This window comes from Theropithecus gelada, chromosome 7a (genome assembly GCF_003255815.1).
Source record: "Theropithecus gelada isolate Dixy chromosome 7a, Tgel_1.0, whole genome shotgun sequence".
NCBI classification, from domain to species: domain Eukaryota; kingdom Metazoa; phylum Chordata; class Mammalia; order Primates; family Cercopithecidae; genus Theropithecus; species Theropithecus gelada.
In genome coordinates this window covers 8,251,956-8,267,661 of record NC_037674.1, presented here as the reverse complement: position 1 = coordinate 8,267,661, position 15,706 = coordinate 8,251,956, and the positions used below count along the sequence as shown (strand labels likewise).

At 38.2% G+C, this 15,706-nt stretch overlaps 1 protein-coding gene across 2 annotated transcripts in view; it reads left to right on the top strand.

The window, feature by feature from the left end:
- The window catches only part of FMN1 (formin 1), a 389,651-nt gene that overhangs the window by 136,538 nt on the left and 237,407 nt on the right, over positions 1 to 15,706 (top strand). For both annotated transcript variants that reach the window (XM_025390157.1, XM_025390158.1), the window contains one exon: positions 8,859 to 8,920. In XM_025390157.1, coding sequence (XP_025245942.1) covers positions 8,859 to 8,920 — 62 coding nt within the window. The remainder of the gene's footprint in view (positions 1 to 8,858; positions 8,921 to 15,706) is intronic.

The following is a 15,706-nucleotide window of genomic DNA, read 5'->3' as shown; positions in this document are numbered from 1 at the left end:
GGGCAGTGGCTTGTGTGGTTCAAATCTCCTATGTCAAAGCCTTTCCTATCAGATTGCCCTGATGTGTGGGGCACCGGGGAAGAGGAGAGGTGAGGCTTAAAAACTGTCAGCAATCAATCATCAAACAATGGAGTTAGACTTTTTTTTTTTTTTTTTTTTTTGAGGCGGAGTCTCGCTCTGTCGCCCAGGCTGGAGTGCAGTGGCGTGATCTGGGCTCACTGCAAGCTCCGCCTCCCGGGTTTATGCCATTCTCCTGCCTCAGCCTCCCGAGTAGCTGGGACTACAGGCGCCCGCCACCTCGCCTGGCTAGTTTTTTTGTATTTTTTAGTAGAGACTGGGTTTCACCGTGTTAGCCAGGATGGTTTCGATCTCCTGACCTCGTGATCCGCCCATCTCAGCCTCCCAAAGTGCTGGGATTACAGGCTTGAGCCACCGCGCCCGGCCAAGTTAGACTTCTTACTGTACTTTTGCTAACATATGTGTGATTGTTGAAGGCCCACTGATAAAAGTTGTTGTATCAACATTGCAGGTAATGACCTCTCACCAGCTGCTAGCCTGAGACACCCAGATATAAAAAGCTCTGCTGGCAGCTGTTGACTTTCTTCTCTTTACTTCACTGCCTTTGAATCTGCCTCCACAGTTTCTGACAGACACAAAACGGGTTATGCTTTTTTCAGGCTGCACAGTTACTAAGGACTGCATTGTTTCTAAGCATCTGGAAAGGAAACAGAGGGCTTCCAGTGCACCAAGACCGGGCTGCACAGTTTGGTTTCATGAGCTTATTAAATGTGAAAGCTCACATTTGATTTCATTCTTAGGTTTTGGAGTAAATGACTTGTGACTTTGCCTTTCATGAACTGTGACCATTTTTGTCAATGTTAGAAATGGTTGGAGAAGCTTTGTACATTCACTCATGGATGAGTTTGTTTGAATTTGTATTTATCTGTCAGTGATTAGCATACTTTTTTCAAATGTCCTTTGTGCACCAGCTTCTTGAAATTTGATATGTATTTATGCTATTTTTACTATTGCTTAATTTGTTATTTTAATCAATTTACTGTTTTTGCTTAAATAAAACTTATTAAAGCAGTGGTTCTCAAACTTCACAGTACATGATAATCACTTGGTAGGCTTGGTAAAGCACCCTCAGAGATTCCAAGTCAGTAGATCCACAGTAGAGGAAGGAATTTGCATTTCTAAGATGGTCCAGGTGATGCTGATGCTCCTGGTCCAGGGACCAAACTCCGATCAACACTATCTGGAAAGCATTATCAGTGAAATCATGGGTTTTATGTGTTTGATAATTTTTTCCTAATGCACATTAAAATATTTAACTGTCAAAATAAAAAGTTCAGATATCTACAAAAAATGACCTTGCCAGTGTGTGTGCTAAGCTTTGGAAGCACTGATTGAGTATTGTCCAAGTATAATTCAGAGGAATTTTTTTTTCCCTTTAAGTTGCATATGTACTTGAAAATATAACAATGTGAGGTGGTGGGTAAAGGCCAATGAGAGGCACAGGCCAGACAAATCGGGATCCATGGGCGGGAATAGATCCATGTTTCCCACTCAGTGGAGAAATCAGAAAGTTTCTAATTCCTAACTGTACATAATCCAGTTTTGCCCATGTCATGTGCATGCGTGATGCAGGGGAGGCTTGGATAAATGTGTAAGAAAGAGCACAGAAATGAAAATCAAATTTAACCACAAACTGGTAACTACAGGTGCTGAAGTTCCTTTAGAAAAAGACAGACTAATCAAAATCACAGAATTTGTTGGTGCCAGCCATTGAAATTCACACCATTCACTCTGACCCCTCGCTCGGCAAACCTCCCTGTGATTAAAATTAGCATTCCCCTTTTACAGAGTTACGAAAGAAGTGTTCCCAAGTTTACAGGTAATTCTAGTAATGGGATAAAGCAAGCAACTTTTGAGTTTATGGAAGTTTTGGGTTTTGTTTTCATCTGCTGCTTATGCAACCACAGGAACAGCAATAACAAAAACAAGGGAACAAACAAAAAGCCTGCAGAGCCAGCACAGGTTCTTTGGTCCGAATGACCCTTACTATTGGCACTTACAAGCATGTGGTTTTAGGAAAGTTGTTCAACCTGAGGAGTTTTCTCATCTGTAAAATAAGTGTTGATATGATTGGGTGTACCCTGTAAATTTGATGTGAGGGTAGCAGGAGTTAATCTGTGTGTAAAGTGCTTAGAACTATTCCTGAAAAATGACCTGCAATAGTGTGATCTGTACCCATATGTAATCAGGTTAACGCATTCAGTAAGTGATGGACTTCAGCAGTGGTTACTACATGCCTTCTGTGTTTGTGAAATCATCTTTAATTCTGCTCTTCACAAATCGGAGGGCACAAACCTTGTCATGACACCTGGCAAAAAGGATGTTCTGTTATTGTGAACTGATCAAAAAGGAAGGTTTGTGCAACACAAAGGGAAGGAACCAATTAGCCCAAATACTAGACTACAAAGAGCTTTATTTCTACAGAGAAAGTTCTTTCTTTTTTTCTTTTTTTTTTTTTTTTGCTCCAAAATGTTGAATCCTGCCAGTTAGGAGCCTTATTCCTTTCTCTGTCTTTCGTGGACTGTATTTATTGTTTTTTATAAAGACGTTCTTCAGGCTTGTTTCTTGTGGGATAGATTATTTAAATTGATTTATTAACTTCCATTAGGGGCTATTGTGACTTCAGATGAGTCTGCCTTTTTCAAGCCCTGATATTTAAAATCCCTGTTCCTCCTTTTCACACATTTATAAGGTCCCAGAGCTACTGAATACCAATGCTAGGGTCAAGTTCTCTTTTAACAAATACACACATCCTTGGTCTTGAGTTGACACCTCTGCCTCCCCATCTTCACACACTCTAAGGCATCTGCAAGCCTCAGAAGCCTCTGGGGGCAGGGGGCTGTCACTAACAAGACACATTTGGAAAGCACTAACTTAACTTTGACTCTTGGACGTTATTCTGTAACGTTTATGTTATCTTACTACTTCCTTGTGAACTCTCAAAGTGAGCATTCACCAGTGCCAGTAGTAAAGGCATTAGCTTCCTCCTTCTACATGCTGCCCAGGATTCTGTCATCCTTGTTGGGATGGGAGTGTGTTTTCCTGCCACCCATCACACCGGGACTCTTGGTAAAAATATTTGTTCAAGGAGGAGATGAATCATGCTTTCCTAGGTGTTAGCTTTGCAGTAGTCTCCTTCATCAGTTTGTTAATGAATTAGTCATAGCGATATCTGTCACACCCATGTAGGTACAATTTACACAAAATGAATCATTTCAAAATACCGTCTGCGTAATTCCTATTTAGAATGTAGATGCTATTCTCAAAGGACATCAGTTTCACAAGAAGCTTGATTTAAGTAGACTTCCTTTGACTACTTTATGGAAGCTTGGAATTGGTTAGGGTTTAGATATGTATCATGGCATGGGTTAGGACTCAACATTTACACAAGATTTAAACTTAATCACTTTATGCTTTTATGAATTCAGATATTCTCTTTTGCCTATATTGATATTTGAGAAAACTAATATAACCACTTTTCAAAAGAGAAGTATTTTTTCTTTTATTTTAGTGTTAGATATGCATAAAGATAATTTCATAAAACATATCCAATTTAAAGAATCATTTTTCATTAAACACCCATATAACACCTCCTTGCTCAATCACAGCCCATCTTGGTTCATCTTCTCCTGGAAACCCCCATTCTTATTTTGTTAATATTATTACTTGCTATTCTTTCTTTTTTAAAAAACAAAAGACACATTTATTCAGCTTCATGATCAGACTATTATATATAGCATTCGATAGCATGGGTGCAAAAAAAAAACCCTCTATATTAAAACCCTTTGCTGGAATGCTTTATACTTTCTACAGAACAGAAATTAAAACAACCTGTTATACAACTAATCACAAATATGGTCCTTAACTCTCTTGCTCATACACAGGAGTATTGTCTAAAACATGTCTTCTTTGTCGCAGCTAGGCCCTGCCACCACTGTGCTTTGCTGAGTTCACAAACCTGTTGCAACCTATAGCTTCCCTGTCACTTCTCCGGCTCTACTCTCCTGCTAAGCTTTGTTTCCAGGCAGTAATTAAAATCTTCTGCCAGTGCTATAGCTAGTGCTACCCCTATAGCCTCCTTGGTTTTGTGGCTTCCACCATCATAGGAGCCAGAGCTTTTGCCTCCAGAGTTTTTTCCCTTCGTGGATCAAAAATGTGAAGACTGATAGTTTTAATTGCCAAAATCATTGTAGCTTCCACCACCTCCAGTATTGCTTCCATCATGACCAAATCCATTATAGCCATCCCCACTGCTACCATATCCTCCACCACCACAGCTGCCCCTGAAGCCACCATGACCACCGAAGTTTTCTCCATGACCAAAGTTGTCATTCCCACCAAAACCACCTCCGTGGCCACCATGAAAGTTTCCAGAACTACTTTGTCCTCTTTGGCTGGATGAAGCACTGGCCATCTCTTGCTTTGACAAGGCTTTCCTACCTTCACAGTTGTGGTCATGTACAGTATAGTACTTCTGAATGACAGTCTTATCCCCAGAGTCATGGTTGTCAAAGGTTACAAAGGCAAAGCCCCTTTTCCTGCCACTGCCCCGGTCAGTCATAATTTCAGTCACTTCCATTTTTCCCTACTGTTGAAAATAATCTCTTAGGTGATGTTCTTCTGTGTCATCTTTAATGCCATCAACAAATATCTTTTTCACAGTGAAGTGGGCACCTGGTCTTTGAGAATCTTCTCTTGAGACAACTCTCTTTGGTTCCACAACTCTTCCATCCACCTTGTGTGGCCTTGCATGCACGGCTGCATCCACCTCCTCCACAGTGACATATGAGACAAAGCCAAAGCCCCGGAATGCTTGGTGTTTGGATCTCTCATTACCACACAGTCCGTGAGCGTTCCCTGTTTCGTTATTTATATATGCCTAAGGTTAGGATTGTTGGTTAAGAAAGCATGAATATCTTCAACTTTATTAGAAAATACCATTGTTCATAGTGATTATACCAATTTGCACTCCTGCTGTAAGTGAAGTGTATGAAAGTTTCCATTGTTCTGCATCTTCACCAGTGCTGTGTTGTCCGACTTTATTCCTGATGACTAGGAAAAAGCACCTTTTAACAGAGTTATTATTTGTATATCTTCTTTTTAGAGTGCCTGTTGATGTTTTTTGCCCATTTTTCACATGGGCTTCATTTTCTGTCATTTTGTAGGATGTATTTATGTATTTATAGTAGATCTTGGTTGATTTATGTTGTGAGTATATTCTCCCACTCTGTAGGGAATGTTATCTCTATTGATGATGGATTGATCTGTTGTCAGTCTAGTTCTCTATGGTGTATTTTAAGAAAAATAAGTTCTTAATTTTAATGTAGTCAGATTTATCAGGTTTTTTCCCTTTATATATATCGCTTTGTGAATATTAAGAAATCCTTTTTCTATCCCAAGGCTATAAAGTATTATGCTATATTATCTTATAAAATATTTACAATTTTACTTTTTACAGTTTAGCACTTAATTGACTTGGAATAGATGATAGTGTAAGGTTAGGATCCAGTTTTGTCTTTTTCCATAATAAATGGACAGAATATTAATTTTTTCCCAGCCAATAGTTATTGAAAAGATCATTCAATAACTTCAGTGCTACTTCTGTCGTATATCAAGTGACCATACATTCATGGTGTCTTTCTAGACTCTCTATTGTAGCTTATTCATCTATTTGTTTGTCCCTCTGTTGGTACCATGCCACGTTAATTACATTGTAAGAATTAAAAATAATTCTCATTAGGAGGTATGGTAAGTTGTCTTAACTTAGTCTATATTTTCATGCATTTCTTGGCTTTTATTGGCATTTTGCACTTTCATGCTTCCACATGCATTTTAGAATGGGCTCCTTATATTCAAACAAAACAAAACTCAAGAAATTTTGAAGGAATGCATTGAATCTATAAAACAGTCTTATAAATCGGAAACATGGCTTGCCTACTTTTTGTCTTTCTGTGTCTTTTTTTTAAGTAAAATATTTCAATAAAACGTTACTATTTTCTTATATGAGGTCTTTATATATTTCTGTTAAGTTTTTCTGGATATTTTGTATTTTTAGAAGTAACGTGTTATGTTTTTCTTTTTTAAACTGCTACTATGAGGATTTTTGTATATTTTTGTTGATAATACCAAGCAACTCTGCTAAACATACATATTCTATTTTATCAGTGGATCTTTTAGGTTTTTCTAGATGTATGAATATAGAGAAAATACCTTTCTTTTTTTCTTTATAACCTATGTAGATTTTGTGTCTTTTTTCTCATCCTATTACATCTGCTAGTAGCCCTAGAAAAGTGATGAGTATCAACAATAGTAGCAGGTATCCTTGTGTTATGCTGAACCTTATAGGGAAAATATTTACCAATATAATATTTAATGTCGTATTTAAAACAAATTAACATACTTTTTTGGGGTACTGTTTCTTGAATTTAACGTGTATAGATTCATGTAACCACCATAATCAGGATAGAAAATAATATCTAATATCATTATCCCCAAAATTCCTTTGCTTGCTGCCACTTTGTAGTCAACCCCCTCCCTGAACCCCCATCTCTAACCTCTAGCAACTACTACTCTGATCTGTTCTTCATCCCTCTAGATATGTCTTTTCCAGATGTCATATAAATGCTGTTGAACAGTGGTTGGCCTTCTGAGACTGACTGCTTTCACTCCGCATAGTGCCTTTAAGATTCCTCCATGTTGGCCAGGCACTTTGAGAGGCCAAGGTGGGTGGATCACCTGAGGGCAGGAGTTTGAAACCAGCCTGGCCAACATGGTAAAACCCTGTCTCTACTAAAAATGCAAAAATTAGCCGGGCATGGTGGTGGGCTGTAATCCCAGTTACTCTGGAGGCTGAGGCAGAAGAATCACTTGAACTTGGGAGGTGGAGGTTCCAGTGAGCCAAGATCGTGCCATTGTACTTCAGCCTGGGCAACAAGAGTAAAACTCCATCTCAAAAAAAAAAAAAAAAAAAAAGATTCCTTCATGTTGATGCATATATTCCTCTTTATTGCTGAGTAGTATTCCATTATAGGGACATACCACCATTTGTTTATGCATCCACCCATTAAATTAAGCATGTGTACTGGCTCTGAAAATTATTCTACTTCCATGATCAAGCTACTTAATGTCTCTATGCATTAATATCTTCATCGATAATGGAGACAATAATGGTACCTACATCATAGGGTTATTGTGGGGATGAAATGAGTTGATAAAGTACTTAGAATAATGCCTGATATATAGTAAGTAGTCAACAAATGAAATCCATTATTATTGTTTTCAATATTAGCAAAGATTTTGAGGTAGAAAAGAATTTGACAAGTTCAAGGAATGGCAAGAAAGCGAGTGTACGTGGAGTATGATGAACCAGGGGAAGGAGTGGTATGAAATGATAGGGAGAGATATGTAGGAACCAGGACATGGAGGTCTTTATGGGCTGCAACAGAGAGCTCTGATTTCACTCTAATTGTGTGAAAAGCCAAGGATGAGATGATCTGGTTCATGTCTATGTAGATCACTCAGTCTGCTTTGATGAGAACCAGTTACAGTGGTGCTAAAAGTAGAAGCAGGCATCCTACCAGACGTATACTGCTTTAATCTAGCAGAGAGATGGTGGTAGCTTGGATTATCGTGGTGCTGGTGGGGATAGTGACAAGTGGTCACTGCCAGACCATTCAAGGTATGGTTTGGATTTGGAACCCACAGAACTTTCTGATGGATTCACAGCTCAGTGGAGCACCTTCCCCACAAAGTAGAGGTCTGTCTAGCCATGATTATCAGCAGCAACACTACTCTTCCAGCATGGCTTTGCCAATGATTTCCTTCATCCATTTTTTAATTAAAATACAAACTTCCATGCCTGATTTAGGAAATCTACTTGGAGAAATAGCCTGGCTTTCACACATGTTTAAATGAAGTCAGACTACTTCTTGTATACTCATACTCATGACCCCAAACACATTTGTAAAATAATTGGATTATCTCACAAAAATGTGTGCTCATAGCATTTTGTCTTGTGGTTCTCTGCAGCCTGTATAGTTCCATGACCCCACACACTTAGCATTTCTGCTGGAAGTAAAGTTGTCTTGACAGCTTCATGCTTAGCCAGCGGAATGGTAGGTTTAGTGGTTGGCTGGAGTTCTTGTGTACACTTGGGACTTATTGTTGAAATAAATATTATTAGACTCGTATTAAAATTGGACCAGAAATTTATTTTTGTCCTTTCAGCCTCAATTCACCCTAGAATCTCTCATTCAAATGACAAATAGTATTGACTTTCCAAGATAAAGATTAAAATCAACCCTGGGTGCTTACTTAGCCTTGCATTCAAATGGAGATTTTTTTTTTTTCTTTTTTGAAACAGAGTTAAAAATAGAGTGCTGTGATCTCACATAGAGAGTTTTCTTTTGTTTCCTGCCCTGTCTGCTCTTAACACGTCTGTGTTTGTCCTCTGTGGGGACTTAATTTCCAACTCCTTAAAGACAAACACCTGACCCAATGTTTATCTGGAACACACTCATCATCCCTTTTTTGTTTCTTTTAACCCTATCCCGTCTGCTTCATTTGTGTCTTTTCATAATTCAGGGTTTGCTGAAAGGAAGGAATTTACCTTTTATCCTGAACTACTTGTCCTATCTTTCAGAAGTTTTTAACATTTCTTGTCAGGTTGATGTCAAATTGTGGCATTTATTTTAGTCAGTTTATTTCTAAGAGGACGACGAGATAAATTTTGTGCCTAATTTTGTACTTCTTTATAATTGGCTTCTTCTTTGATTTTACAGAATACCAAGCTGCTATTTTACACTTGAAGAGGGAACACAAAGAAGAAATTGAAAACCTGCAGGTATACCTCTTTGATGCTACTGAACTGGTTCTAGAGAACTGATACTTGGTTTTCTCTTATACTGAACTAAATACTCCTCTTGAAGTGTTAAACTAGACAGCATCGCAACTTGCAGCTGCCAGTAGACACTGTGTCTATACAGGGCATGCAAAGCCTTGGATTCTGCTTTTAATAGAATTCAATTTCTAATTTTAAAAAATACCATAAATGCATTTGATTGAATTGGAAAATGATTATTTTATTTTTAAAGCAGAAGAGAAAATGGAATAGACTTCTACTGTTATATAAAATATAGTGAAGGGTTTTTTTTCTAGGTACGATGGAAGTTATTTTTGTTCGGCTTCCTCTTGTTGGGGTGTTCATGTCTGCATGTTTCTTAGCACATCCCTGAAGTGTGATGTGATGCAGTTTACAGAATTTAAGGAAGGAACCGTAGGAGGTGGAGTTGTGCTGAGCCCTTCCATATCCGCAGAGAGTGCCGGGACGTTGTTGACCTGATCCTCCTTTGTGAAGCCCACAATGACTGAGGGATCATTTCCCTTGTGCGGCCATCTGTTGACATTCCCTATGTTTGGCATTTGCTCGTAGTGCCTGTGGAAGAAAGTTCAGAATCTTAACTTTAAATAACTGGATACTGAATCAGGCACTGAGACTTATTTACTGATGGCCGCAGTAACCCCCTACTTCAGGAGAGAATGACAGCAAAATGTCAATAACATTACTTCCTCATTTATTGTTAACTCATGACTTGCTAATTTAATGAATCTGTGGATCAGATATTTCTATTCTCAAAATTTGTTAGTTTGCAAATAGAAATTGTGTATATATGAGAGATATGACATGTTTTGAAATATGTATATATTGTGGAGTAACAAATTGAGCTAATTAATATATACATTGCCTCACATATTTATCATTTATATGTGGTGAGAACATGTAAACTCTGCTTTTTTAGAAATTTTAAAGTATACAATATATGGTTATTAACTATAGTCACCATGTTGTATAGAAGATTATCTTGAATTTATTTCTCACATCTAACTGAAATTTTGTCTCCTTTCATCAACATCTCCCTCATCCTTCCCCACCTTTTGCCCCTCTCTGCCCCTAGCCCCTGGTAACCACCATTCTACTCCCTGTTCCTACGAGTTTGACTTTTTTTAGATTTTTCACATAAATGAGGTCATGCCGTGTCTATCTTTCTGTGCCTGGCGTATTTCATGTAACATAATGTTCTCTAGGTTCATCTGTATTGTCTCTAATGACAGGATTATTTTTTTCCTTTTAAAGGCTATAGTATTCCATTTTGTGTATAAACCACATTTTCTTTATCCATTTGTCCACTGATGGACACTCATGTTGATTCCATATCTTGGCTTTTGTGAATAACGCTGCAATCTACTTGAGAGTGTAGATATCTCTTCAACATACTGACTTCATTTCCTTTAAATATATACCCAGTAGTGGGATTTCTGGGTCATATGGTAGTTCTAGTTTTAATTTTTTTGAGGAGCCTCCACACTGTTTTCCACGAACTAGTTTACATTCCCACCAGCAGTGTGCAAGGGCTCTCTTTTTCCATATCCTCACCAATACTCAAAATCTTTTGTCTTTTTTGGCAGTAGCCATTCTAACAGTTGTGAAGTGATACCTCCTTGTGGTTTTAGTTTGCATTTCCCTGATGATTAGTGATGTTGGAGCATTTTTTCATGTATTGGTTGACCTTTTTGTATGTCTTCTTTTGAGAAATATCTTTTCAGATTATTTGCTCCTTTTAAAATCAGGCAGTTTGTTCTCTTGCTGTTGAATTCCTTAAATATTTTGTATATTAATCCCTTATCAGATATATGAAAATATTCTTCTTTTCAATGAACGATAATGCACTTTTAAAAATAACTGAGTCGGTGTATTGGATTATATGTTATGTGATTGCAAGTAGCAGAAAATTATTAGGTAAGTAGTATGGTGTATGAATTCAGGCCCCACCCATCCAGCAGAGTTTAAGTAGTTTGGGAGAGAAAATGAGTCAATTTCACAAAGAAACAAAAAAGTGGAAAAGTACCTGTGTCTCCTAGAAGAGAAGGAGGGGAGGAGGCCCTTATCTCCCTTGTTACAAAATGCCCTACAGAGACCTCTCTTTCTTTTTCTTTGTTCTGATGTGAGAAAGATTCTCAGCTGCCTCAGAGGAACTGAAATTGATGGGGGCTAATTTAAGACACAGATTCCTAAAGAGGGCAGGAACAGAAGTGATTCTGTAAGCAGAAGTTTTGTTAACAGCCAAGTTTTAAGAGTTAACCCTAGCTTTTCACAAACTGTAGACCAGCCTGGCGAGGGCTTTGACAGTGGAATAATATTCATGGTAACAGAAGATGCCTACAGTTTTTAAATTCTTGCTGTGTGCTGAGTATTGTTCTAAGCATATTGTCTCATTCTGTGTCTGCAAAAGTCTTGTGATCTTACATATCTCAAACTAAGAAAAGATTGGAGGTGGAAAAGAGGAGTATATGGAAGAAGGAAAGTATATTGTGATCATGATCTGCACTTAAAATACAGGTTAGACTAAGGTGTGATTAACAGTAGTAAAGATAAAAATGTTCCAAACTATACTTTAGATTTTTAAAAACCACCTGTAAAAGAATTATCTGCTCTTTTGATGATATTAGTACGCTTAAACAACTGTTTTTGCTCCACATTTATGATTTTTACCTAATTGCTGAAGCCATGGCCACTATGGCTCACTGTTGCCATGTGGGTGGTATATCCATTTTATACACTTAGCTGTAGTTTTAAACTATTCTGGCAGTCACAGATGGACAACCCTCAGAAGGAAACCAGCAGCTCTCTTCTCTGATCTGACCGGCAGAAGTGTTTCATTTGGCAGACACAGTATTTTAAAGATTGAACTAGGAATAAATATTTTAAAATATGGAGATTTTTGTATAAAACCTGCATTTCTAGCTGCTTCTTTAAAAATTGGAGAAGCTGGCAACAAAGGACTGATTTTCTTGTATGACTTCAACCTGCTGGGGCTACGTTGCAGGCATTCACTTCCACCAGGATGCATGACCTCTCATTTGCCAGGGTGCTCTCTGGGCCATTTTACCTGCCTGGTTAATTACCCCTTTACTCTGGGTGATACTGAAAATAAAATGAGACAACTGGTTTGGCATCAACACAATCAGAATAGATGCCATTCGCAAAACTAACAGACAAAAACCCAGCCTAGCTGTACTTGTGAGTCGTCACTGAATATCACCCCTGCCTGTTTTGTTTCACTAAGTAGCGGTCTCGTCTTTTGTCACAGACCTAGTGGAAGATAGTGAGGGGGAAAACTGCTGTGTTGGTGCTTTCCATGTGATTTCCATCGGCAGCTATCATCGTCCGTTCAATTTTCTTTCTCCATGTACAAGTTATGGAGAAGTCAGATATGTTTCCAGACTTCTTCAACATGCCTTTCTAGAATAAGAAGGGTTTCAGTCTTTTAAAGTACAAAAGAAAAGTGACTCATTCTGTCACCATATACAAGAATTGATAAGTATCACATTTAGTCTTTTGGGAATGTTTTCTTAGAATTTAAAGAAAACAATATGATTCAATAAGCAGATAACCTAAATAAGCAGAGAACTTTCTATTTTGTTTTAACCATACATTTGAAGGGAAGTCACTTAATTGTTCAGTTTCTCCCACCAGCAAAATGCAAGCCCTACCACCTAACATATTTGGATCGGACAGTTGATTATTTTACCCTGTAGTTCCATGGCTACTAAGTGGGGGAGCTCAGGGTTTTTTATTTCGTGTGTGCTCTGCAGCCAGCATTTGTTGCATGATGCAGAATGGAAAGGGCACAAGACTGGTCCTGCTACTGGCTTTTCAAAAGGTGTAGTGGGCTGCGTGGGCGACAGAGTGAGACTTTGTATCAAAAAAAAAGAAAAAAAAGAAGAAGAATGAGTCCAATGTCCCAAAGATGTCCTCAATCAAAAAAAAAAAAAAAAAAAAAAAAAAAACCACTCAAAACCCAAAATGCCCAATTAAAAAAAAAAAAAAAAAAAAAAGCACAAAGACCACTCTAAACTCAAGTTGCCTAATTATAAGGAGACTTGCAAAGGGAAGAAGGAACAAGAAATAATATTGGCTTGAGTATGTGCTATGTAACTGGTACCACAGGGTGTATATCATATTGAACCACCCAGGAAGGGTGTGGTATCATCACAATCAATATTGTTGCTATTATTGTTCAGTTGCTAAAACTGAGAAAACTAAGTGCCCAAGAAGCTGATTAATTTCTCAAAGTCACAGTGCAAGGAGTTGAATTAAGTCCTAACTTCAAAACCCCAGTTCTTTCTCATTGTCATCATGTATCATGCATAAAATATTATCTTGGACTTTGATAAGGGAAAAGATCAATTGCACAGAGAAATGATCTGCCAAATAGTGATAATGATTTTCAAATCCTTGCTCCTAAGCAGTCTCAAAGAAGTAACTATTAGTACTGTTACTGGGAGAATCCGTTTTATCATATGCCTTAGTAGGACATACCTAAACTATGTTTCTACCTAGCTGTCATTAACTTGCTGTGCAATGGCTACCACTTACAAAAGTTTCTCGAGTGATACCATGTAAAGGTAAGGTGCTGCCTTTTCAAAAATAAAGTTAGCAGAATTATCCCAAATTGGAAAATGAAGCAGGTGAAGTCAAATATCATGAAGTGACCATAAACTCTCAAGGCAGAGTTTGCTAAATGAAGGATGCACTTGGACAAAACTGAAGAATTTTGTTGTGGATATTATAAATGACGTAAAACAGTGAAGTCAGGGGAAATGTCTGACCTGCAGTGACTCTCCCGTTGAATGGCAAAATCATCCAAGTACTTAGTTTAAGTAAAGGTGTATAAACATATGCGCCAGAAATCGATTCATTTAAATAATCAATACATCTTTGCTTTTAAACTATAAGGGGAAGATAAATGTAAGTTGCTACACTTTTTTTTTTTTTTTTTTCTTTTTGAGACAGAGTCTTACTCTTGTTGCCCAGGCTAGAGTAAAATGCTGTGATCTCGGCTCACTGCAACCTCCACCTCCCAGGTTTAAGCGATTCTTCTGCCTCAGCCTCTTGAGTAGCTGGAATTACAAGTGTGCGCCACCACACCCAGCTAATTTTTGTATTTCTAGTAGAGACAGGGTTTCAGCATGTTAGCCAGGCTGATCTTGAACTCCTGACCACAAGTGATCCGCCCGCCTTGGCCTCCCAGAGTGCTGGGATTACAGGCGTGAGTCACCGTACCCGGCCATGGATTCATTCTTTAAGGGTAACTTGTGTGTGATCTTCCTGCTGTTCTTGTGCCTGTGTGCTGTATATCAGGGTGTTCTAAACCAGGTTTCCCAAAACAGAATCCACTGAACAGTGATACTTTGAAATGCTTCTTGACAAAAACTTGTCATGGTCAAATATATTTGAGAAATATCTATTGCCATGTTTGAGCTTTACCATGTGCAGGGAAGAACTATAAAGAGAATACTGTATAGCTTATTTCCAACATAATTCTTTTTCTCCAAGAACCCATTGTTTGGGATACTATCCTAATTGATTAATATAATCTTATTTTCTCAGTGTATAATCCTGAGTTCGGGTTACATCCTTTATTTATTATTTATGATTTTATTTTGTTTTTGTAGAGATGGAGTTTCGCCATGTTGCCCAGGCTGGTCTCTAACTCTTGGGTACGAGCCATCCACCCACCTCAGCCTCTTTCTCAAAATGTTTAGATTATAAGTGTCAGCCACTATGCCCAGCACTAAATTCCTACTGTTTATACGTCCTCCCATTTTTAACCTTTCAGTTACTTGTAGAAGTTCTCCTTCCTAGTCAGCAGGTCTCTAGTCCATCTAGTTGCTTCTGTGGAGCAATGTGTTCAGGTTTTCAGTTACACTCTGAATGTAGCCCTCTGATCTTCCAGTGTCTTTTCAGATGTGCCACTCAGTGAAGGGGTGCAGCTCTAGAAAGGTAAGTGAAACTCTGTAGGAGGCCCAAATCTTGATGACAAAAGGGAAGCCTGAGCATGGGATTAGTAGGACTTCTTTGGATCTCTACTTCTTCAATTTTGAAAGGAGAAGAAACAAAAATACATGCCCTTTATCTGGCTTGTAAGCAGCTGGGTAACTTAAGAATATTGTTTTTGACCTACACCTTCAGCAGTTTGAAAGTAGAGGACTTGGAAACGACAGATTGTTGTATCTGTTTTTAACTAATGTTCTTTGGGTTGTGTGGAATGCAAGACAAAGAACTAGCCAACAGTGACATTTCCTTTACGGGAACCTTTTTCATTTACCCCATTTATCACATGCATATTTCCTAATTGAGGGGAAACTTCACTGAGCGATGGCCTCTGGCAGGCCCCTGCTCATTGTGCAATGCAATCACATTTCTAGTGTGGTTCCTCCCACTGCAAAATGATCCAGGGATCAATGCCAAACTGAAAATTAACTTACATTGTACCTTTTTGTCCCCAAGAGAACCAAATGGTATGCTGGCCTCCATTAAGAGAGACTTGTAGACTTCCTTATTTTACTGTCTCCATCACATTCCACTGATCCATTTCTAATAGTTTACACATTGCTGTTGAAACAGAATTGAGTGCAGACTCTATTTGAGCTGATACAACTAAGTTTATAAAGACATAAATCCCAAGCCTGTTCCATTTTTTTATATTCTTCGTTATCAACACAATACATTTAAATCTCTTAATTCCCAGATAATACTGTGAGGGAAGGGGAATAATTTGTAGGCCAA